Raw genomic sequence first — 26,069 nt, forward strand, 5'->3', positions numbered from 1 at the left:
CTAGGGTTGTGAGAAGTGTTATGTATCAACCAAAATGTAGAGAGGGATTGGGGTACCAAACCTTCAGTGGTACATTACCAAGAGTTTATGGTACTATTTTGCAGCCCAACTAAGGGCAGTAATTGACAGACACAAAAGAAGGAGATTAAAAGATGGGTGCAACTTAAGAATATATTGGTGAGGAGTACACTGTTAGATGAGTTACCTAGAAAAGCCAGGCAGGTGGGACACATGGAAATGCTCCCTAATAGGAGAGAGGACCTACTGTTTTCAATCTCCCTTTCACTATAATAAGGACTTTTCTCCAGGAATCTCCACAAGAGCCTTTTTGTGATGGAGAGAGCTGGGCTGTTCCAGGTTGGAACAGGTATGGGATGCTAAGGGGGTGATAATTTTGTCTACTCTAAAACAGATGTTTCTGTTTACAGATGAGGATTGCTATTCATATCTGCAGCTCTCACAGACTTATCAAGGGGTAAAACGTTCAAGGGATACTGTGAAAGTGTAGATCGGATGACAAGTTCTATATCTATATCCGTTAAATGCACAATTACAAGTTACAACTAATCATTTGGTATCTTGGGAAAGAAATTTGGGTCAATCATTGGAGGAATCTGTCTGGGACCTTTGTTTTTTGTATACAGGGAAAAGTTCTGTTTCATCTGTCGTAGTTGAAAATAGCTATAAATTATTATATTTTTGGTATTTAATGCCAGAACAGATACATACGTATTGCCCGACAGTTGACAGTACTTGCTGGCGGAAATGTGGACAGAGAGGGTCCTTCTTTCATATATGGTAGGATTGCCTGAAGGTGGCTTTATACTGGGATAGAATATTAAACTTAATACTAAGAATGACAGGTACTGCCATTTCAAGTGATCCAAATTTTTATTGTTAAATATCCCCATACAACATTTTGATCCTCATTTGATGTCTTGAAACAGGTTGCGATTGCGGCCAGAATGTGAACTGGCATGTTGCTGGAGAAAGACCCCAGAGAGTGTTCTGTTTGAGTAAACTCACTACCATCAAAAGAGAAACATTACACTGGGAATGAATCATTCAATTTATAAATAGGGTTTGAAGGTGTTAGGATACGTGGCCATCAGTAGCTTTAGAACTGGGGTGCTGTAGGCATGCAAGGCAAAATTAGTTGGAGGGGGGAGAATGGAGAGGGAGTGTACAAAGTGTTAAAATACTGGGAAAATTTGTAATCTCAATTTATATGATGACTGTGATGGGATAGGAGGTGATGTCCTTTTGTGGATTACAAACTGGTTAAAAGACAGGAAACAGAGAGTAGGATTAAATGGTCAATTTTCTCAGTGGAAAAGGGTAAACAGTGGAGTGCCTCAGGGATCTGTACTTGGACCGGTGCTTTTCAATATATATATACATAAATGATCTGGAAAGGAATATGACGAGTGAGGTAATCAAATTTGCGGCTGATACAAAATTATTCAGAGTAGTTAAGTCACGAGTGGATTGTGATACATTACAGGAGGACCTTGCAAGACTGGAAGATTGGGCATCCAAATGGCAGATGAAATTTAATGTGGACAAGTTCAAGGTGTTGCATATAGGGAAAAATAACCCTTGCTGTAGTTACACGATGTTAGGTTCCATATTAGGAGCTACCACCCAGGAAAAAGATTTAGGCATCATAATGGATAATACTTTGAAATCGTCGGCTCAGTGTGCTGCAGCAGTCAAAAAAAGCAAACAGAATGTTAGGAATTATTAGGGAATGGTTAATAAAACGGAAAATGTCATAATACCTCTGTATCGCTCCATGGTGACAGCACCTTGAATACTGTGTACAATTCTGGTCGCCGCATCTCAAACAAGATATAGTTGCGATGGAGAAGGTACAGAGAAGGGGATGGAACAGCTCCCTTATGAGGAAAGAACATAAGAAATTGCCATGCTGGGTCAGACTAAGGGTCCATCAAGCCCAGCATCCTGTTTCCAACAGAGGCCAAACTAGGCCACAAGAACCTGGCAATTACCCAGACACTAAGAAGATCCCATTCTACTGATGCAATTAATAGCAGTGGCTATTCTCTAAGTAAACTTGATTAATAGCCTTAATGGACTTCTCCTCCAGGAACTTATCCAAACCTTTTTTTGAACCCAGCTACACTAACTGAACTAACCACATCTTCTGGCAACAAATTCCAGACCTTTATTGTGCGTTGAGTGAAAAAGAATTTTCTCCGATTAGTCTTAAATGTGCTACTTGCTAACTTCATGGAATGCCCCCTAGTCCTTCTATTATTCGAAAGTGTAAATAACCGAGTCACATCTACTCGTTCAAGACCTCTCATGATCTTTAAAGACCTGTATCATATCCCCCCCTCAGCCGAAATGTGGAAAATAGGATTTGCATTCAGACAACAACCAACAAGTACTGAACTTCACAATCTGGGTAAACAAATAAGCTTGGGGGTACATTGCTTATTATGGCGGTTACTACCCTAAACCAATTAAGCCTGATACATCACTTTGAATGCATATACAGCATTGCTTTCTGCTTCAATGGCAGGGGGAAATGTGGAAAACAGGATTTGCATTCAGACAGCATCTAACAAGGCATGGATCTGTGCAGTCTGGGTAAACAAGCATCAGAGTAACTTGCTTGACGGTTACTACCCTTAACCATTAAGCTTTATGCTCACCTTTGATGCAACTCCAACATTACTCTCTGCATCATTGGCAGGGGATGGCAGGAAATTTGGCAGGGGATGGCAGGGGATGGCAGGAAATTTGAATCAAACAGTTACCAACAAGGGCCCTGAACTTGGTGATTGGTGAAACAGATAAGTATGGGAAAATAAGTGTGGGAGCTTGCTGGGCAGACTGGATGGGCCGATTGGTCTTTTTCTGCTGTCATTTCTATGTTTCTATGTAAAAACAATCTTTGTCTGCTTGTTTGTGAGTTATAACTATGAATGTCACTTTGTAAACCGGTGTGATCTATATATAGATCGATTGTATATAAAATGTCTAATTTTAAAAAATTAAACTACTTAAAGATGCAGAGTGTTAAATATTTTGAGCAGAATTTCCCTAGAAGTACATTGTAAGAATGTCCCTTCCACCCTCTTTCCCTACTCCATCTCCTTTCAGTTTGCCTTCTCAGGCCCCCCAGCTCCTCCACCATCTCTACCCTTCCCTGCTAGGCTCAACCCTTTCCACTCTATCTCGACTCCCAGAGTTTGACTCCTGTGTCAGTACTGCCCCTCACACAGTCTCCCTCTGTCCCTGTCTCTCTCTCTCTCTCTCATACACTCACACAAGCTCCCTTTCTCTCTCATGCATACACTCTCTCAAAGGCTACCTATCTCTCTTTCTCATACACCCCTTCACAGAGGCTCCTTCTCTCACAAACAAGCACCATCACATTCGCACATTTCATTTTTCATGCACACCAACTCTTAATCACATTCCTTCAATCTCCTCACAAAGATTCCCTCTCTCTGGCACACACACCCTCATTCATTCTCTCTCACACACACACACACAGGCTCACATGCTTACACATACACCTCTACACATAGCCTCACAGTCCTCACACAAACAACCTCTAAGAACATAAGAAATTGTCATACTGGGTCAGACCAAGGTCCATCAAGCCCAGCATCCTGTTTCGAACAGTGGCCAATCCAGGATACAAGTTCCTGGCAAGTACCCAAACACTAAGTAGATCCCATGCTACTGATGCTAGTAATAGCAGTGGCTATTCCCTAAGTCAACTTGATTAATAGCAGTTAATGGATTTCTCCTCCAAGAGCTTATCCAAACCTTTTTTTAAACCCAGCTACACTAACTGCCCTAATCACATCCTCGGCAACAAATTCCAGAGCTTAATTGTGCTTTGAGTGAGAGAGAATTTTCTCCAATAAGTTTTATTTGTGCTACTTGCTAACTTCATGGAGTGCCCCCTAGTACTTCTATTATCTGAAAGAGTAAATAACTGATTCACGTTTTCCCGTTCTAGATGTCTCATGATTTTAAAGATCTCTATCATATCCCCCCTCAGCCGTCTCTTCTCCAAGCTGAACAGCCATAAGCTCTTTAGCCTTTCCTTATAGGGGAGCTGTTCCATCCCCTTTGTTATTCTGGTCACCATTCTCTGTACCTTTTCTAGTGCAACTATATCTTTTTTGAGATGTGGCAATCAGAATTGTACACAGTACTTAAGGTGTGGTCTCACCATGGAGTGTTACAGAGAGATTATGACATTTTCCATTTTATTCACCATTCACTTCCTAATAATTCCTAATATTCTATTTGATTTTTTGACTGCCATAGCACATGGAGCCGATGATTTCAATGTATTATCCACTATGATGCCTAGATCTCACTGGGGCCTGCTCCGCTTGTGGCATGCTGGAACTTGTACCTCCATCTTCACTGTGGCGCAACACGCCGGGGCCTTCTCCCTCTTCGCCACAATGTGGCATGCTAGGGCCTTCTCCCTCCTCGCCACGACGTGGCGCACCGGGGCCACCATCCTCTACACCACAATGCAGCATGCAGAGGCCCTCTTCCTCGCCACGAGCAGAATGGGCTCCGCTTGCAGCATGGTGGGGTCTGTTCCATCTTCGCAGCAGGATGGGTCTGCTTGTGGCATGTCAGGGCCTTCTCTAAATTCTGCGCAGAAACGGGGAATTCTATGTAAGTTCTGTGCTCCTCAGTAGCTCTGATTTCCCCCAGGAGTAATAATTCTCTATACTGCAGTAGAGAGCAGGGATAGCTTTTTAGAGACAGTTTTTCTGCAGGAATCAAATTGGATGAAATTAAAAACCAAGTTAGAGGCTAAGTAATGTGTTCTGGAACCTCTCTCCAGTCTCAAGAAAAAGATTTGTATTGATTAGATATTTTATAAATTGACAATTGACCTGTTAAAACTGAAGAATGTGTGTTATATTACTATATGAATAGGCCTCTATTATAAAGTAAACATAGTGGAATGTGAAAGATCCCTGAAACTAATTTAGTTAACACTTAATTCCTGTTGTAAAATGGCAGATTTCTGCATTTAAACCACAGCAATATTGCTGTTATCTGTATGAGTGGCAGAAATAGCTGCTGGCCATGTCCATGAGCTAAAAAGTCAATGTATGTGAACTTGTCAATTTTAAAAATAAAATGAGAGCGGACTGTCTGCCTCAGTTAATATAAAGTCAAGCTTTATTTTTTTCTTAAAAAAAAAGAAAGATATATATATAATTTATGCTAATTAATAAAACTGAAAACTAGATAGCACAGGCCATTCCTTCTATTTTTTATTCTGTGGTCTCGAGTGCATGATTTTCACTTAGAGAAGACTTAAATACAGAAAAAGCTGAATCTATCTTTTCTAGTTCATAAATGCTCTCTAATGTATGAAAACGTTCAGTGGAACCCTAATGATATTGGCCATGGGCACAAAACAGAAGAAAAACCCACTTGCCAAAAAAGCTTGAACAAGCAGCATGCCAGGACTGATTTCCAAAGGAGGGTTCCGCTCCTCAAGTATCACTGTACAGACATGGTCATTAGATGAGCCCAGAAACGACATATGTTCTAACACAGAAGCTTTCTGCAATGTCTTGCACACGAATCTCTTGATATAACGGATAATGGCCGTTGTGGCCAAACAGTACAGGGCTAAATGGGAAATGGTAGGGATGCAAGGGCAAGGCCACAAGTAAGAATGATAACTTAAGAGGTGCTGGAGACCACCAAGCTAAAGCTAGAAAGCAAAAAAATAAGACTTCAGTTACTCATCCAAGGAGCAAAATGGTGTTAGAAGGAAAAGTAAGATAGTATAAGAGTACTTACAAATAATGCTTTTTTTTTCCAATTCTAGTACCCAAAGTATACTGACTTCAGTGCTCTCAACAGTCCGGTGGCAATGGAAACAGATGGACCATTACTTGAAGATGTACAGATGCTGAAAAAAGCAATGAAAGAAGAAGCTTCACAGGTAAAACTGTGTGTTAAAGCCCTTTTTTGTGAAGGAGTTTTGTAATCTGCCTTGAGTGTCTCCTTTTAGAAAGATGGAATAAAGATTCTAGAAATAATATATACAAATGGGCCTTATAAATGTTTTAGAATGAAATATTTTCACCAGCCAATCAGCTGTTAGATCCACCAAGCATTACCCAAATACAGAAGCCCAAAAAATTGCAATCAGAGGCAGTTCAGTTTAATTTTTAATTTATATTCCACCTTTTGTGACTGGTCAGTCACTTCAGAGCAGATTACGTTCAGGTGCCATAGGTATTTCTCTGTCCCCAGAGAGCTTACAATCAAAGTTTGTACTTGAGACAGGTGAAATGACTTGCCCTAGATCACAAGGAACATCAGCAAAATATGAACCCTGGCTTCCCTGGTTCATAGCTTGCTGCTCTAACTTCTGGGCTGCTGCTCCACTTCTGTAAGAAAAGGCAAAGCCAAGAGGAAAAGAGAACGGAGATTACTCTGATTAGCATTTCCATATTATTTTGTGTGCCATGTGCTATTTTGCATTCATACACAATGTAGCAAGCAAACACTGCAGGTTTTGTGTTGGCGCATGAGCACACTATAGAGATTACATTTATATGCATCCCATGTTGAATAGCATTTTAAGCATGCACACAAAATCTTTACATGAGATTTAGTGCATAGGCCAGGAGTGACCAACTCTGGTCTTCGAGAACTACAAACAGGCCAAGTTTTCAGGATATCCACAATGAATATGCATGAGAACTATTTGCATACAATGGAGGCAGTGCATGCATTTCTATCTCATACATATTCATTATGAATATCTTGAAAACCCAGCCTGTTTGTCTCTCAAGGACTGAAGTTTGCCAATCTTGGCATAGGCCCGTAAAAATCTCAGTATAATGGATTTCCCTACTGATGGGTATCAAACTTCATTTTTATTGATGGAAAAATCTACCATGGACAAGTCATATAAAACAGAGTATATGGGACATCATGTTTCAAAAAATAACTTTTCTGTTTTTACTGGGAGAAAGGAGTAGCTTACTGCTTAGAGCACTATGCTGAGAATCAGGGAAGCAGGGTTCAAATCCCTCTTACACACTTTATGACTTTGAGCAAGTTACTTCACCCTCCATTATCTCAGGTACAAACTTATGGGGTCATTTATCATTTTGCTATAAGGGTGTGCTGGCTCAATAGAAAACATCCAAGTTTCCCTCATCCAGACAGCTAACTATCCTTCCCATTCAGTCTTCGGACAAAGATCTGTTAAGTTTGAAATTATTTATTGTACAGATAATTTTCCATTACTTACAATTGTTGCTTCCAAACGTATAGCCCCAGGTAAAGACCTTTGTAGCTGGAGATAGGCAGGAGAAGGGAGAACGGAGTTTCTTGGGATGCAGGTGAGAAGACAAGGGGTTCTGAAGCTGATTTAATCTTTAGAATTAAAGCGATAAAAAGGAAGATCGTATCACAGAGGTTGCAGGCACTTCTAGCTTTGAGGCAGCATGGCTGAGACTGGCTAACAGCCTTGGAGAGTGATTACAGGAAACGTCCCCACAAGCTGGGGCTAGAGGGCAAAATCCAATGGTAGCGAGCCTAGGATCCATGTGACACAGGGGGGGAACGTGAAGGGCGGTCCCTTGAGCCAGTAAGGCACTTAAGACTCAAGTTAGATTGAGAGGGCATACAGACCCTTCCCAAGTGAGAGAAAGCAAAGGATAAGGGAACTTCTCTTAAGGGCAAGCTTCCTTAAAGGGAAAGCTCACAGGTTTTTATCGTGGGTTACAAAGAGGTGTTTCAACACTAAGCACAGTATATACAGACACAAACATGTACCCACTGCTGGGGACAGAACAAAGGGCTTAATGCCTGCATTATGGCCCTAATGCACGCGTTAACTACTGCAACAAGCGTATTTATGCATGTGGGAAGAGTTAGGGCGGAGTTTATGGAAATGATCAACTCCTAACAACAAATGCGATAGGATAATGCCCATGAAAACGCATTATCGCTGGAAATAACTACACCTTTTTTGCCTGCATTGTCCCCGCGATAGGACCGAAAATGCTTTTACTGCATGTGGTGGTTCGGGGGAGAGAGAAAGAAAGGGACTCAACATAGAAGAATGGGTCAGTTTACTATTTATATCAGTGTAACAGAGGGAACTTTAAACTCAGGGTGGTGGTTGGGGGAAGGCTTGGGGGGGGGGGGCAGTTTAAGATACACTGTTACAGGTACGTACAGAACAGACTTGAAGATTTGGTGTCAGGGGTGCTGAAAGTTGAAATAAAAGTAGATTTGTTGACTGAGCTGTCTACCTAGCCTGTTAGGTAGAGAGTACAGACTAGGTAGAGAGTACAGGGGAATACCTACAATACTGAATGTAACTTGCCTTGAGCTACCGATGAAAAGGCATGAGTTACATTTAAATAAATGATATTTTCTAAGAAAGATGGTAGCAATTGTTAGGCTGTACAGAGAAGATTGTCCACCTTTTTTGACTTGGGATATTTAACTGCAGTGTAGGGCGTTATCTGCTGATAGTGTCCCCGTAATTACTTTAACAGTAGTACAGAATTCATTGCAGCAGTTATGAGCCGAAAGAAAACTTAATATCAACAAACTAACAACAAGAGAGAAAATAATGAATTGGGATATCCCAGGAGAAGCATGCAATCTATCAGCAAAGGCAATTCAGAAGCAGTATCAAAGGACGTTGATGATACAATAGGTTAAATAGGTCACCACCTCTAGTTTGCACACCAGTGAGTTAGCTAACATAATGTTTTCCTAATTGGTTGACATAATTTTATCTCATATATGTTAATAAGATTGGATTCATGAAAATCATGTGATTTCTTGTAAATTCAGCCCAGAACGCAGAAGTGAAATTCTGTGCTGACCCTTAGCATGCTTTTTGACCTTTTAACATTTTTTTACCATTTCAGCAACAGTGGATAGTTTTAAAAATCTGATCAGTGCAATTTCATTGTGCTGTAATTATCTTCATTACCAAATAGGTTTATTCTAGTTTTAACTAAATATAATACCAGGCCTTTCTAGCCTGATTCTGCTTTGATTTTTTTGATAAGGCTCATCCAGTCAGCCTCTGGATGGTTTTTTGTTTTATGTTTTTTAAATTGTCAGACCAGTATTTTCTATTTGCAAACAATCTGCAAGCCCACCTGGTGGTAATAAGAGTTGCATGTTAAGAATCCATTTGATAAAGCAGTACACATGCCATAGCATCTGTGTGATACATATTCTACTAGAGACTTCTTAAAGAACAAGGGTTTGTGCAGTATTCTATTGCTTCTGGTTTTATGAGATTATTCATGCTTTGTAAGACAGAAGGGGTTGTAAAATTGATCAGAATAAATATAGGGAGGTTTTGGAGTCTTTGGTAGAAGGGTTTTTGAAAATGCAGAAGGAATGTTTAGTTGAGGAATGGTATATGATTTATCAGGATTTGGAATTGCTGCCATGGCCGGGTACCGCTAGTTTAATATGTATTGGAACACTTCATTTGATATATGTTAATGCCTGTTTATGAATACTACTTCTATAACCCTTCATTTACTGATTTATAGCTATGAATGTTATTTTTGTAAACTGTTGTGATCTTTACATGGAGCGACAGTATATAAAATGTCTAAATAAATGTAAGGGGGAAAGTAAAAAATAAATAAATAAATGGTTGGTGCCACCTTGGTTTATGAGGGATTTGGCAGCAAGCAAGCAAGGGCGTTGGTGGAGAAAATTAGAAAAAGGAGAGAAAAGTGTGCTGTGGCATAAAGCTGACACTCAGTACTTCAGACAGATTGTAGAAATTAAGCAATATTATTCAGGAGTTATACTAAATGCAAATGATAATCTGAGAGTTATATTTAAGGTGGCTAAAACATTGTTGGAAGGTAAATAGATGATCTATGCCCAGAAGGCTTCCAAAAAAGCTAAGTACACTTTTTGCTTTTTAAATTCTTAGAGCCAAGTATAGGAATTGTCTGTTTGCATTATTGTGTGCCTTTTTTTTTTTTTTTTTGAGAGGGAAGATTTAATTTAAGAAAAAAAGTGGAGAACCCAGCTGCTTTTGTAATTTTGAGAGAGAGTGTGTATGAGTGTGTGAGAGATTGGGAGCTGGTGTGTATGAAGAAGGGATCCTGTGTATGTGACAGTACTAGCCTATGTGAAGGGATATATTGTGTGAGAGAGAACGGGAGTCTGCCTGAGATGGGTGTGTGTGTGTGTGTGAATGGAGGGCTGCCTGGGATTGGGGGGGTTATGTGTGTGACTGGGAGTCTGCCTGGGTCACATGTATGTCTGAACGGGAGCCTGCCTGGGAGTTTGTCTGGGGTGGGTGGGTGTGTGTGTGTGTGTGAAGGGAGTGCTGCCTGGGGTGGGGGTGTGTGCACACATGCATGCATGAGAGCCTTTCTAAGATGAGCAAAGAGAGAGTGTGTGTGTGTGTGTGTGTGTGTGTGTCTGAGATTGGGAGCCTGCCTGGGATTTGGGTGGATGGGAGCATGCCTGGGGGTGGGTGTGCATGTGTGTTTTTTTGTGAGAGAGAGAGAGCGAGAGAGAAAATGGGGGTTTCAGGTGGATTCCAACCTGCCAGCAGCTGAAATGAAGATGAGGGCCTGGGCTGCTGGTATGTATATATATATATATATATATATATATATATGTATATATACACATACACTCCAGAGAGGAGAAAGTTTGTGCATCCAACTCCCACTACTCCACGACAATCCTAGGATGACTGGAAAACAAAAGTTTTCATGTATGGAGAGCGTGAATTTTTTAAATCCTTTTTAGTTTTATTTTTCAGGTGGTGTTTGGACAAATTAGTTATTTCAACAAAATTGTCTAATTTGTCCTGGTTCGAAGGACCCGAAAAACAAATGTAACTTTTCCAAAATTTCAGAAAAATTTGTTTTTCAGCTTAGTGCACACTAACTCCCCAAACTGTAAAAGTCAGGGTCCTTGTTGGTTGCTGTCTGAATCCAATTCTCCTTTTCCACTGCAGTTGAAGCAGAGAGCAATGATGAAGTTGCATTAACAGTATCAAGGCTTATTTAAGGGTAGTAACTGCCACACCAGTAAGTTACCCCCATGTACTCTTTTCTTTATTTCTCTCTTCTAGGCTTTAGAGATCCACAGTCTTTATCCCATGCCCCTTTGAATTCCTTCACTGTTTTCATCTTCACCACCTTCTCTGGAAGAGCATTCCAGGCATTCACCACTCTCTCCATGAAGAAATATTTCCTGACATTGGTTCTGAGTTGTCCTCATTAGAGTCTCATTTCATGACGCCTGGCTCTGTTGATTTTTTTCCAACGGAAAAGGTTTGACGATTGTGCATCATTAAAACTTTTCAGGTATCTGAAGGTCTGTATCATATCTCCCCTGCACCTTCTCTCTTCCAGAGTATACATATTCAGATCCTTCAGCCTCTCTTCATAAGTCTTCCAATGCTGACCCCTTACCATTTTGGTAGCTCTTCTTTGGACCGTCTGTATCCTGTCTTTATCCTTTTTGAGAATCAGGCACTAGTACTGAACGCAATACTCCAGGTGAGGTCTCACCAAAGACCTGTACAAGGGCATTATCACCTTTTTTTTTTTTTCTTACTGGTTTTTCCTCTCTATGCAGCCCAGCATTCTTCTTGCTTTAGCTATCGCCTTGTTACATTGCTTTGCCGCCTTCAGATCTTCAGACACTATCACACCAAGGTCCCTCTCCCAGTCCATGCGCATTAGTCTTTCCCCACCCATCACATACGGCTCTTTTTTAATTGCCGCACCTCAGATGCATGACTCTGCACTTCTTGGCATTCAGTTCCAGCTGCCAAATTTTCGACACTCTTTAAGCTTTCATAAATCACTTTTCATTCTCTCTACTCCTTCAGGTGTGTCCAGTCTGTTGCAGATCTTAATATCATCTGCAAATAAACAAACTTTACCTTCTATCCCTTCCACCAGGTCGCTCACAGAGATATTGAACAGAACCGATCCCAAAACCGTTCCTGTGGCACTCCACTTAACACAGTTCTTTCATCAGAGTAGGTTCCATTTAGCATTACACGCTGTCTCCTATCATTCAACCAGTTTGCAATCCACTCTACTACCTTGGCACCTAGACCCAAGCTTTTCATTTTGTTCACGAGTCTCCTATGTGCCACCGTATCAAACGCTTTACTAAAATCCAAGTAAACCACATTGAGCACTCTTCCCTGATCCAATTCTCTAGACACCCAATCAAAAAACTAAATCAAATTTGTCTGACCGGACCTTCCTCTGGTGAATTCATGCTGCTTGGGTCGAGTAACCCACCGAATTGTAGATTGCTGAATCAAAGGAAAGTGAACTGAGTCTGCATTAATTTTCCCACCACAGAGGTGAGGCTAACTGGCCTGTAGTTTCCAACTGGCTCTCTGCTCCTATTCTTGTGACGTGGCACCATCACCACTCTTCTCCAATCTTGCAGCACCACTCCTGTTTCCAGGGATCTATTGAACTGGTCCTTCAGCAGACCCATCTCTGAGCTCCCTAGGTATTCTGGTATGTACCTCATCTGGCCCCATGGCCTTGTCCACTTTCAGTTTTCCTAGCTATTCCCTTATATTCTCTTCTGTAAATGGAGTTTCATCTACTCCACCCCCATCCATAGTGTTGTCAACTAGTGACTGTCCTTCTCCAGGGTTGTCTTTAGTGAACACTGGACTGAAGTATTTGTTCATCTCTCTCCACAAGATGATCTTTGTCGCCTTTCAATTTCACTATACCACTTCAGACCTTTCTCCTTTCTCTGCTGTATCTTAAAAATGTTTTGTCTCCTTGCTTTACCTCTTTGGCAATCTCTTCTTCTGCCTTACTTTTTGCTTTCTTGATTTCTTTCTTCGTCTCCCTCAGTTTCACTAGATATTCTCTTTTTGGGATCCTTTATATTTCTTGAACGCTGTCAGATGGTTTATATGACATTAGAGCAGGGGTGGGCAATTCCAGTCCTCGAGGGCTGCAAACCAATCGGGTTTTCAGGATATCCTTAATGAATATGCATGAAAGAGACCTGCATACACACTGCCTCAGTTGTATGCAAATCTATTTCATGCATATTCATTAGGGGTATCCTGAATACCCGACTGGTTTGCAGCCCTCGAGGACCGGACTTGCCCACCCCTGCATTACAGTCTTGGCAAAATCCTTAGCCTTTCTGTGGGAGCTAGAAGACTTCTTTGGCTTCATAATTGGGCAGTGGATGCTTAGTCAAAGTTATGCCTGAGTAAATTGCCCTTTAGAGGCAGTTATCTTTTTGGAGAAGAGTTAGACAAATTAATGAAAAGTCTGGGAGAGCCTAAAACTCCTAAGCTTCCAAAGATAGGTTTAGATCAAGTTACTGCCTTTTTCTAGGGCAGACTCAAGATTTCAGCCAACTGAGCAATCCCCACAACAGTCCACAAAGGGAAAGAGAAGAGCTCAATCCTTTCAGGGTGCAAGAAGACTGCGGACAGATTCAGCACAGCCTTCTTCCTCTGCACAGTCCTCACAATGAGGCTCAGTGGGTTCATTCCTTGATTACTCGTATAGGGGGCAGACTACAGGGGTTTTTCAGAGTGGATTCATATTATGATGGATCAGTGGGTCCTAGATATTATTCAGAATTGGTACTCCTCCCTGGTTTTTCTATATTCAGTAAGAGAAAGTTTTATATCTGTTGCTCATCCTCCAGAAAAACTGGAGGCATTTCATTCAACTCTCAAAGTTACTTACAAGCTCTATGTCCTGTACCAATTAACAAACAGCAAAGGGCTGCTATTCAATCTATTGTCATTCTCAAAAAGGATGGCACTTTCTGACCAATCTTCGATTTGAAAAAAGTGAACAAAAGTTTGCATGTTTCTCGCTTTCATATGGAAACCCTCTTAGTTGGTAGTATCCTCGATAAGGAGAGGAGAATTTTTAACACATCTGGATTTGAAGGAGGCATATTTCCATATTCCTATAAAAAAGTTATCTCTGTTTTTGTATATTAGGGAGACATTACCAGTTTAGAGATCTGCCTTTTAACTTAGCAATGGCTCCAAGAACTTTTACAAGGAGAGTGGTAGTGGTAGCAGCCTTTCTGAGAAAACAAGAGATCTTGATTCACGGATCAAAAGCAAGTCCTATTCGGAGGGTTTGTCAGCAACAGAATATGTAGTCTTCTTTCTCCAAAGATTGGGTTGGATAATCAATTATGGAAAAAGCCAGTTAACACCATGTCAGGAAATAGAGTATTTGAGAAGGTTTAGTATCCTTAACAGTAAAAAAAAAAAAAAAAAAAAGATCTCAAAGATCATTGCACAGGTGAAACGATTTACAAGGGAGCAGGCATCATCATCATGGGTATATCTCCAACTTCTAGGCACAATGGCTTCGACACTGGATGCGGTGCCATGGGCAAAGGTTCACATGAGACCACTTCAGGAGGCTCCGCTTACACATGTTGGCCTATGAGGTTTGTCTCCCTCTAACTCAGGACACATGAGGCAGCCTTAATTGGTAGGCCAATACTATAGAGTTACAAAGGGGTACTCCACTGGAGACCTCAGATTGTATTTTCATAACAGATGCCAGTCTAACTGGTTGGGGAGCTCATTGCCAAAATCAGTATGTGCAGATCTCAAAGAGAAAGTTTATGGTCAGTAAATCATTTAGAGATGAGAGCAATAAGATTAGCATTTATTCGCTTCCAAAGTATCATCAAAGGAAAGCAGTACGAGTCCTCAGCAACAGTGCCATGCCTGTGGCATATATAAACAAAGCAAGGAGGCACTTTAAATCAGGGATTAGCAGAGGAAACGGATCTCTTTATGTGGACAGAAAAGAATCTGCTTCAGTTTTCTGCCCTGCACATTGCAGGACAGGAAAATGTCCAGGCAGATTTGAGCAGGCCCATAATAGATCCAGAAGAATGGAAACTAAGTCACTGGGTGTTCCAACAGGTAGTACAGAAGTGGGGAATGTCACAGATAGATTTAATGGCAACAGAGCAGATCTCAAAGTTGCAGGGATTCTTCAGCCGACAGAAAGAATGTGGCAGCAAGGCCACAGATGCTCTGGTTCAAAGTTGGCCAGAGAGGTCTTACTGAATGCGTTTCCCCCTTGGCCATTGTAAATTTGTGTGAAAGTAGGGTAGAGAAGGGAAGAGCTTATGTAAGCTCCAGTTGTCCAAGAAGGCCCTGATATGCAGATATAAGCAGGCAGGTAATAGACAAAGACCCAGGGGTCTTCTTTACCAGGGTCCAATAGTAATGGAAGACCCTTCTCTATACTCGCTTGTAGCATAGCTTTTGAGAGACTGGAGCTAGTTAAACGTTACTCGCTGTCTGTAATTAAAATAATGTTAAAATCTAAGAAGATTTCCACTTTGTTGGCTTATGTGGGATAGGATTCTGGAAGAGTAAACTGAGTGTAGGTTATGCTTCCAGCACAGCTTTGACAGAGGCTGCGCTGGAAATCGCAGGGAGCGAGTAAGTGTGGACTTGCTCTCGGTGGGGCTTTTACAAGTTCAGGGGGATGGAAAGAGGGTCCGGGGGATGTGGTGGAGGGCCTGCTGTAATCCTTTAAAATCCTTTAAAATCCAGGGGTGGAGAAGAGAACAGAACAGGGAAAGGAGAATTTTATCTATAATAAGACTATATAAGAGATGATGTAGAGTGGGGATTGTAAGGCCACTATGGCCTCTTTATTATTTATTGATTTGGGGGGGGGGGAGAAATCGGGCCACAGGACTCTGAGTTTGTTTTGGGTTTTTTTGCTGTTTTTGTTTGGGGTTTTGTTTTGTTTTGTTTTCCTTTCTTAGTGCTACTTACCTGGATATGTTTTAAAGATCTCAAGATAAGTAGTAAGTTATCCGGCCATACAAAGCTGAATAACTTAAAAACCTAAATGGCTATATTCAAACAAAGGTCTGGTACACATATACATCACAGGGTCAACCACAGGTATTATAATGCATGAACAACATATATCACATACCTGTATATATAAATTATTCAAAATGTATTATCAAAAGTTTAAAAGTTTTACATACATGTTTACCAAAATACAAATACACATTTATCACAAATTCACTCACACACCACATTCATACAATACAGTACAATATACATTTTTTAATTGTTTAAACAATTTATACTAATCTTATCAAAACAATTTGTTAAAAAAACTCCCTGTAATCTCATCATTATAATAATTCATGAGGAATTATTTTAGCAAAGAAAGAAGAATATAAGGGTTGTACCACTTTGTTGTTGAGGAACTGCTGAAAATAATGATGAGATTACAGGGAGTTTTTTTAACAAATTGTTTTGATAAGATTAGTATAAATTGTTTAAACAAGTAAATCATCATGTATATTGTATGAATGTGGGGTGTGAGTGAATTTGTGATAAATGTGTATATGATTTATATATATATATATATATATATATATATATATATATATATATAGTATTTTGGTAAACATGTATTTAAAAGCTTTTAACAAACACTTTTAATACTAATACATTTTGAATAATTTATATATACAGGTATGTGATATGTTGTTCATGCATTATAATACCTGTGGTTGCCCTTGTGATGTATCCATTTGAATCCCCTATTTCTTCCGCATTAATAATTATACATTTATGTTGACTCCCCCTCCTCCAAGTTCTTTGTTCCCTGTTTTTGTATTTTTTCTTTTTGTTTTCAATTTCTTACGATTTTTATCAGATAATTTATAGTAATCTTTTTTTAAAATTGATGTAGAGAAAGCTCAACCTACGGCCGAAGTTTCGCAGCAACCGCTGCTTCATCAGGAGCTCAATATTCAATCTCATTCTTCATTTACATGTTCTCTGTTAAGTATATTCCTCATAGCAGGACAGAAGCCGTCTCAAAATGTCTTGAATCAAGAGGAACAGAGGCCAAATATTTAAAAAAATTAAAAAATAAAAAATTTTTTCGGGAAAGTGGCATTGCGATAAGAAATTCATTAAATAACATTTCCTTTTGTTGATACATTTTTGGACTTTGTGGAAATTGTTCCAGTTCTTTTTTACTGTGTTCTGTTTTGAAGATTTGTGTCATTTATTTAAAGTACTGTAAAACCAAGAGCCTTAAAAGCATTGAAAATCTAGAATCAAATAAGAGGACTAAAATGCCATGAATCATTATTACTTCTAAATATTGTAATCCAAATGATGCTTTTTTAAGTAATCCTCTATTAAATATAAAATATCCATTGCTAAATTGTAGTCTGTGTGTGGAAAGTAGAGGGCGCACAATATGAATATTTTTATTAATATTTATATAGTTAAAATTAGTTGGCATTGTAATCTATAATATGTGCCTAAAGCCAGTTTTGTGAACATACTTGAGAACAATAGGTATTTTTTGTTTGTTTATTGGATAATTGGTTTATGGACAACGTTTTTGCATTTCAGGCACAGAAAGATCTGAAAAAGGAACGTCCTCTTGTGCGGCGCAAGTCAGAACTGCCTCAGGACATCTATACCATGAAAGCCTTGGAATCCCATTGCAGAGCTGATGAGATAATAGCACATGATGGGCATTAGACAATGACCAGGAAATACTGGAAGGGGGGCACTTTTTTCTGGACTCAGTTATACAGTAGAAAAATTTCCTTTTGGTGCCATACCAATCAGTTACACACACAGTCAAATCTTTCTTCGACCCAGTTTTGTAGGCAATAACCATACAGTATGCAGCTCAAGATTAGTAGTTCAAACAATGGTAAATTAGCTGATTCTATATACAGGACCATGGGTTTAATAGTATTAAATGACCATGTCTGTTGGTGTCGTCATAGTACCAGCATAAGAAGTTGCATAAATATGTCTGTAATATAAATACTGCTAGTTTTTGTAATGCACTTCCAGCAGAATGTGGAAGTCATGGGAATTAGTCGCTGGTATTATGATAGCATCAGTATGTTGATGTTCACAATACAAAATTTACAGTTTCAGGTTCCTAAATTTCTCTTGAGGCTTTTCGAACATAAACCTTTCAACATTACTTGCATCTGACAAATTACTAGCAGCTTAGAAAACCGATACAATCAGAAATCTTTCCTTAAATCTTGTAAAATGCTGGCCACAAAGGGGTTAATTTCTATGGTAATCCTTGATACCAGTTGTATTCTGAGTTCTATAAGCTGTTCCTTTGCTTTGGACTGTGTACCATGACCAAGTAGTTTCTGTGTAATATAAAGCCATATTTTTCCAGTCGGATATGTCAGTTATGCAGCATCAGTATTCCAAAGTGAGCAGGTGAAATGATTTGTTGTTCTTAGATCAACTTGCATCTAACCTGTCTGGATTCTAATCAAAGATTTCCATTTACAGATTACATGTGTTAAAGTATGTGTATATGGAAGGTGGGCTTTTCTGTTTTGTAAAAAAACAAAAAAAAAACACATTCACTGCTGCCTTTGTTCCTAAGCATTTAGAATTTGCATCTTTCTTAGGCTCTGGGAGTTTCAGTATACCATGGGAGGCAGCATGAACTCATTTGAGACAATACAGTTTTGGTTATTTTTTTTGGGGGGGGGGGTTTCCCAGCTATGGAGCCATTTTGCCTTTCAGTTTAAAAAAAGAAAAAGTAGACATGATAGTCTTGTCAGTTTCTAACTTTTCCTTGGCTTCTATTTTTAATTTTGAAACTAGGCATTAAAATGACATTGTTCTGTCTTTTATCAAATGTGAGACTAAAAGTTTTGAGTGAAGACAGCAATGACAGTAATATATGAATGTTATCTACTTTTTTTTTATTCTGTTAAACACATTTATTGCAAATGCACCTCTTAAAAAATGTAAATGCATGTACGTTGCTGTTAGTCTTAAACGCTGCTATATTCTCACCAAGATTATATATGTGGATAAGGTTTTTGTTGTGGCCAAGACAGCACTGGGAGAAAAATAACATTAAACCTAATGCTATGTCTTATGTGTTTTGATTTTTCTCAGGGTGGCCAATATTTTGACTTCTTTATCCTGCTTCCGATCTGTTCGCTGTCTTAGACTTTTCTGCTTGTCAAGAAGAATGGCTCTACTTTATTTTGCCTTTTATCAGCAAAACAATGTGAATTCAGTTCTGCATTTTCTCTGTGCATGAGAACATCAAAATATGATTTTTAGAAGCTGCAGCAGCTGCAGTCTGTATATTCACAGATAAATATAAATCAAAAATTTGACCACCCTTCGTGATAATAATAGCAAGACTTTTATTTCACTGAATGGCCTACAAGCTCATAAAAAGCCTGTAATGTCCACAGCTCAAGGGATAATCAAGGGACTCAAACTTTTTTATAAATTTGTAGAAATGCAGTAAAATTACTTCTTCAAAAAGCAGATGGTATCTTATGTCCTATGAGTCCAAAAGGCTATTATTTTACCAAACTTTGGACTCATAAGACACTGTCTGCTTTTTGGATAAGTAATTTTACTGCATTTCTAAAAATCTATACAAAAAAATGTTGAGACCCATGGTTATATTTTGAGCTGTGAGTATTAGACTTTTTGTGAGCTTAAGGTCTCACTGTTATACTTCCAAAGGAGTGATTCATGGTCAGGGTGATGAGTTTTTATTGATTTGTATCTTTGAATATGCTGCCTGTTTGGTTTTCTATATATATTCACAGATCAAAACGTTCAGTCGCCTGTATAAACAGTACAATCTGCTGTCTGTCCTAATCAAAAGGGCAGTTTCAAAATGTTTCATTTCGCATTGATGCAGGGTTAGTTTCCGGAGAAGACCATGGCACAAATAATGAAAAGTATATTGCAATGCTATCCCCCCTCTTAACAAGTGGAAAAGCTCTCTTTTGAGAAAAATACACTTCCTGTCAAACTTGAAAAATATATGCTTTACCATTATAATGACACAAATAAAGCAGTTTAATGATGCCTCCTTCTTTTGAGGGACAAAGGGTGCTTTTTTATTGTATGTATATTTGATATACCATTGTTTGAACTTCCATCTTTTGCTGGTAGTTTAACAGATATCTTTAATTTGGGGTGTTCAGTATGTTTGGGCAAGATCTTTCCGAAAAGAAGTAATCCTTTTATTTTACCCCTTGGAAAAAGTTGTATATCAATGTTTGGTTGACTGTGTAAAGCTCAACGTATAAGAACATCTTTCTTTGTCTAGATTTTATTTGTGTTCTTTACTGAAGATAAACATTCACCAAAAAAAAAGGAAATGCCATGAAGTTTTGATTTAAAAATGGTCTTTTCTAAAATGGCACAGACTGATTGTGGTCCATGGAACATTTCCGAATTTAGTATGCAACGTTTATTTAGCGCACAGAAAAAAACAAATCATAGAATTGTTTATTACTTGCAGATAATACCTGCACAGCCTCCTCTGCAACCATTTAAAACTACTTCAGTATGTAAATCTAGAATTAAAAATGAAATGAAATTTTGGTGATTGTTTTTCTTTATAAAGTTCATGTTTGACACCCTCATGTGTTTTCCAAAACTATAGTTGTATATCAGGAATGTCAACAGTAATATGACAAGTGTCTTTTAGTGTGGCTTTAGTATGGCTTCATTTTAATATTGTACATACATTGTACTTTGTTTTATGGTAATAATAAAACTGTAGACTTCATATTTTGTACAAAATGGTCCTATGTACAGAATAAAGAGTTCCTAGAAACTGCAAGCATAGGTAAGTGACATAATTATTTTCTTCTAGACTTTATCTGTAACTTTCTGCCTTAGGGAATGTTAAGTTCAAGTGTATCTATTTCTGACATTTTGTAATACAAGATTTCTGTTTGTTTTGACCTTAAGTTTTTGAAGAAAATCTTCATACACTTGCCATTTAATGTGCTCTTTTATCTAGTTTTACAAATTCTAAAATGGTGTATTATATGGACTAAATAAAACAATGTGAATTTTGCTTGTTCATTAGTAAACTAAATGTACCTACAGCACAGAATCTTCCACCTAGGAAGACTGAATGGAGCCGCACTGACTTGTGTCAGCAGCATCAGAGAAGCAATCACTCCCCGCACACCCACAGCACAAAGGAATGAGGCATAATGAATCTCTAAGATTTTGAACTAGTCATCTCAAACAATTAGTAAATCAATTAACTTTGGACTTCTATTTTCCAAGTATTAAGTGTTAGCTGTAATGTAACTGTTTTGAAAAAAAAAATTAACTAAATAAGTAAACCACTGCTATTAAATATACCCATACTGAAATGGGACAATATCTGGCATTACTAGTATACAAAATGACTGTGGGTTGTATATTAAAGGGTTACATTAAATCTCGAATATGGAAGATGTATTTATTTAGATATTTAACTCCTCATTCCAGGGTCACGCAAGACATTCAATTAAAACAAAAAAAAAGCCAACATGTAATAGAAGTAGATGCACAAGATATAAAATGAAACAGTGTAGCAATGGTTATCAAACAATAAATAAGATTTGTAAAGAACATCATAAGTAAAGAACATCATAAGTTCAGTTCATAAGCACACGGTTTATTGTAACTTATTCCACCAGCTTGGAACTGCATGAAGAAAAAAAAAGTGATTTCAGGCCATAGCTGAGTTTAAGGCTTTTGATGGCACAATCATCAGATCAACCTCTGTGACCATAATGTATAAGATGGAATGAATGGAATTAATCAGTCAATCAGCCAGCTAGGACTCATATAATGCTGGACTTTAAATGCCAAGATTAAAGTTTTAAATTTACTTTACTGAGCAACCGGTAACCAGTAGAGAGTGGTCAGAATAGGTAAAACATATTTTCTGAATTTTGCCTGGACAAGTAGTAGAGCTGCAGTGTTTGAATTAGCTGTAAACATCCTGTACATGTTGCTAGTAAATGCAAATGCATATGTGACAACACAATGGTGTATAATATTTGCACACAGTCTCCCTGAGTGAAAAATGGTCAAATAATTCACAACTCTTGCAATAAATGAAAAATGTTTGCTATGGGAGAGATTTGCAGATTCAAGGATAAGAATCATCAGTTTGGTCACCCAGACTAAATACTTGATCTTTTGCATGAATTACAGTCCCATCCTATTTCATACACAGCTAAGCATGTTTCCTTCATCACCCATAGTACTTCTGTTTTTTGAGGTTTTATTTTCAATTTTCTCACATACATCTAAAGCAAAAATGTTCTAGGTGAAGAAGGTAGTACATTTTACAAAGAATAGTTCACTAATAAAAAAATCTACTCAGCTCAAAAAATACACATCGTAAAATAAACAGCACATTACCTCCATTTTCTACATTAAATTTAGTTTGAAACTATTTAATACAAATTATAAGAGAGTAATTTTCAAAGGAACTTATGCAGGTAAAATAGTGATTTACCTGCAAAAAATGGCCCTTTAGAAAACTCTGTGATCGATATGTGTACAAAATTCTGCACATTTACACTGTATGCATGTACTTACATTGGGAGAGGTATTTCAAGGGGTGGAGTCATGATGAAGTTGGTACTTGTATGCATACTTTTGGATTTTAAAAAGTATGAGAGTAACTTTCAAACCAATTCTGCACGGCCCCATCTACATGCATATATGACTGTGGGGAGATCTATAGTATTTTATAACCTGTGCAGATCTGGTATGCACAGATTATAAAATATGCATATTTTCTTATCTACAAATACATGCAGTGCATTGAAAGTGCATAACATGCGTGCATATATTTTACAAGCAAAATAAATTGACTTGCTCGTGTACAACCTTCTTTACGTGCAGATGTCAGTATGTTTTAAAACATGAGTGCAAAGTTGAAATCAGTTTGCCAAAACCTCCACCAGTTCACCCACTCCTTCTCCAGATCATAGATGCCCTTCTAGTTCTTTTCTTTGAACTCCCTCCAGTTCACCCAGTCCTCCCATCCAACCAATAGTAAACAATAGAGAAATCTGATATCAATTGCAGGATAGATTTTAAAGTATTATGTTTATTACGTAAATCGATGTACAATGAAAAAGTTGAATGGCTAAATTCAGTCATTCATTTACATGCTCCTCAACGGAACTTAAGATTCGCCTTTTGACAGTTCCTTCAGTTCACACCGCGCACCTGAGTGAGGTAAGAGAGATATCTATTTCAGTGGCCAGTCCTAAACTATGGAATTTTAATCCCGTTAAATTAAGGCTGCAAAAAGGTTTTTCTGTTTTTAAGAAAGAACTGAAGACTTGGCATTTTAAACTAGCTTATGAGAACAATATCTAGATAAGGCGGTTTATTTCGGCCTGCAGGACGTTCTGATTTTAGACTAGTAGTGAGTTTATTCCGTTTTACTTTCCTTTTATTTTTATTTATTATATTTTAACTGTATTTTTTGGTGTGTTATTTTGTCTCATAATATTGTATCCTTGCTTTGCCTGTATTTATTTTTTTATATGATTTCACTTTGTATTATATGAATTTTATGTACCCATTGTTATTTATTTCTACTTTGTAAAGTGTTGTGATTGACTTCAGAACAACGGTATATAAATACTACAGATAAAAAAAATAATTAGGTCTAAAATTATGCAAATAAGTTGCCAAATGTATGTGCAAAAATCTTATATAAAATAGCAACTTGTGTGCATACCTCATGGCTCTGACCGAGAATGCCCTGAGCCATCCCCTTTTTTCTCATATAAATGTTGTGCAAAACCAAAAATATGCATGTACTTTTGATGTTTTTAAAATAGGATGTACACGAATACAAGCTACTTATGTGTGTATATGCTAACTTTGAGTTGAATTTTAAGAGTTGCTCATATTAAAAGGCCCATACACATGAGTATCTGGGCCGAGCATAAGCAACTCATATTTTAAAATGGCCCAATAACGTGCATATGTATGAGAGCAACCCAGTGTGCGGGGAAAAAAGGGCTGAGTTAGGGTATGTTGGGGCATTTTAGGGGCAGGGCCAACATTTAAATGCGTGAATACAGATTTTAAATTCCATGCCCACAGTGCATGTCAGGTTATTACCCACACTTATTTGCTTCTGCTTTTGATGAGATGTAAGTCTGAAGAAAACTCATTTTAGGCCTAAAATGCCTGGGTGAGGGGTCTGGGTAAACTTGGGGGGGGGGGGGGGAAATGTAGACTGAACAACCAGAGGGCTCTGGATGACCCTGAAGATAGGTATGGGCAAGCAGGTGGACTAAGTGATCAAACTTGCTATTTCCTTCATGCGCATGTTTTAAAATCTTCTTAGCTGCATGCGTTAAAACTGAGAAATTCCTAAGGAAGATACTCGAAAAACATTTGCTTGTGTAACCACTTAAAATTAGGAGCACACGCTCTAGTTGGATTTTAGTATGCGCGCAGTTGCACGGATGATTTAAAATTCCTGCATATGTACCTGCATAGGTACCTGCTTGTTTTAGTTACCATCCCTGTGCACACATGTTTTTAAAATTCACCCCTAAATGCATAATTTCTCTGCAAAACTATGCGCACCAAATAGCAGGTATAATTGTGTGTGCATAATTTTACCATGACAGTTTTCAGAGCATACTTAACACATGTATAAGGCATCTTGTGGCCTGTTATAAATTTACCCCTAATAAGTGAATAATAAAAGTTATTCTGAGTAACCAAGATTACATTTTGTAGAGCAACAAACAGAGGCTATCTCAAAACCAAATCTTAGAGAGCCTTAAAAACCTGCTATTTCATAAATAGTGGAGTCCTTCCTTTTGGCTGAGAAGGGAAAAGAGCTTCCCTTCACAGAAGGCCAGAAAAAATATTTTGTGAAAATGTTTGGTGATTTTTTCACATTGTTTGCACACAATCAAAAATAAGTTGGCAAACCCCATATATAATAGATCTATGTACATTTATTGGATTTGGTGTATTAGAATGAAGGGACAGAGAACATGAAGTCACTTTGGTGTAACACGTTAGAGAAAAGCTAGCCCTGAAGCAAAATGGATGCTTAAGAGAACAGTAGAATTGTGTGCATGTGAGAACATTTATTTGTACAGTTGTTATCATAAGTTTACATACCCTTGGCACAATTTGTAAGAGGTATATCATTTTAAGAAAACATGAGTGATCAGACAAAACATGTCCGTTATTTTTAATGTATTTCAATTAAACTGCTATGCATCACAGAATAGCACAATCATTAACAAACTTATAGCAATAAAGGAAATAATAAAATGGTCTGTTCAAAAGTTTGCATACCCTTGAATGTTTGGGCTGATAATATACACTCAAGTTGAGATGGCAGTGAAGGGTGTAGGTATCCACACCTGTACCATGTTTGATTGTAGTTAGTGTCTGTGTATAAATAGTCAATGACTTTAACTCTTGAGAAATTCTTGTACATTTCATCGAGAGCTGCACTGACTTTGGTGGTTAATGAAGCATGGGGAAAGCAAAAAAACTGTCAGAGGATCTGTAAGCAAAAGTAGTTCAACTTTATAAATCAGGAAAAGGATATAAAAAGATGAAAATGCCAATCAGTACTGTTCAGACTCTGATCAAGAAGTAAAAAATTATGGGTTTTGTTAAAACCAAAAATACCGCTACTGGAGCAGGTACTGCACTCAACAATATAATTGTTCACATGGCAAGTGCAAAGAAGTCTTTGTTAGTCAATTCAATGTATTTATTATATTATTCGAATATGGCAGCTCCACCTATACATCAATAGTCTTTCAAGGCAGAAGTCCCCCGACACGGACCCCATGTCCGGGTTCAGGCGCTCCCTATGAATGTACATAGTCTGAAACATCGGTTGGTGTCATTAAATTCTGTCCCTCCCGACGCAGCCGGACTGGTGAAACATGGGGTCCGTGCCGGGGGACTTCTGCCTTGAAAGACCTTTGATGTATATGTGGAGCTGCCATATTCGAATAATATAATAAATACATTGAATTGACCAACAAAGACTTCTCTGCACTTGTCATGTGTACAGTTTTGTTAAAACCAAGCCATGGTCAAGCAGACCAAAAAAGATTTCAAACACAACTGCCAGGAAAATTTATCAGTATGCAAAGAAAAATCCACAAGCAACTTCTTC

The 26,069-nt window shown here is 38.3% G+C and overlaps 1 protein-coding gene across 6 annotated transcripts in view; it reads left to right on the forward strand.

Annotated features, from left to right (window-relative positions):
• The window catches only part of PPP2R5C (protein phosphatase 2 regulatory subunit B'gamma), a 424,506-nt gene extending 403,852 nt beyond the window's left edge, over positions 1-20,654 (forward strand). For all 6 annotated transcript variants that reach the window (XM_029597955.1, XM_029597952.1, XM_029597951.1 and 3 more), the window contains 2 exons: positions 5,861-5,977; positions 17,465-20,654. In XM_029597955.1, coding sequence (XP_029453815.1) covers positions 5,861-5,977; positions 17,465-17,596 — 249 coding nt within the window. In that variant the 3' untranslated portion in view covers positions 17,597-20,654. The remainder of the gene's footprint in view (positions 1-5,860; positions 5,978-17,464) is intronic.
• Positions 20,655-26,069: the final 5,415 nt, after the last annotated feature.

The sequence above is a fragment of the Rhinatrema bivittatum genome, chromosome 4 (genome assembly GCF_901001135.1).
Source record: "Rhinatrema bivittatum chromosome 4, aRhiBiv1.1, whole genome shotgun sequence".
Classification (NCBI taxonomy): domain Eukaryota; kingdom Metazoa; phylum Chordata; class Amphibia; order Gymnophiona; family Rhinatrematidae; genus Rhinatrema; species Rhinatrema bivittatum.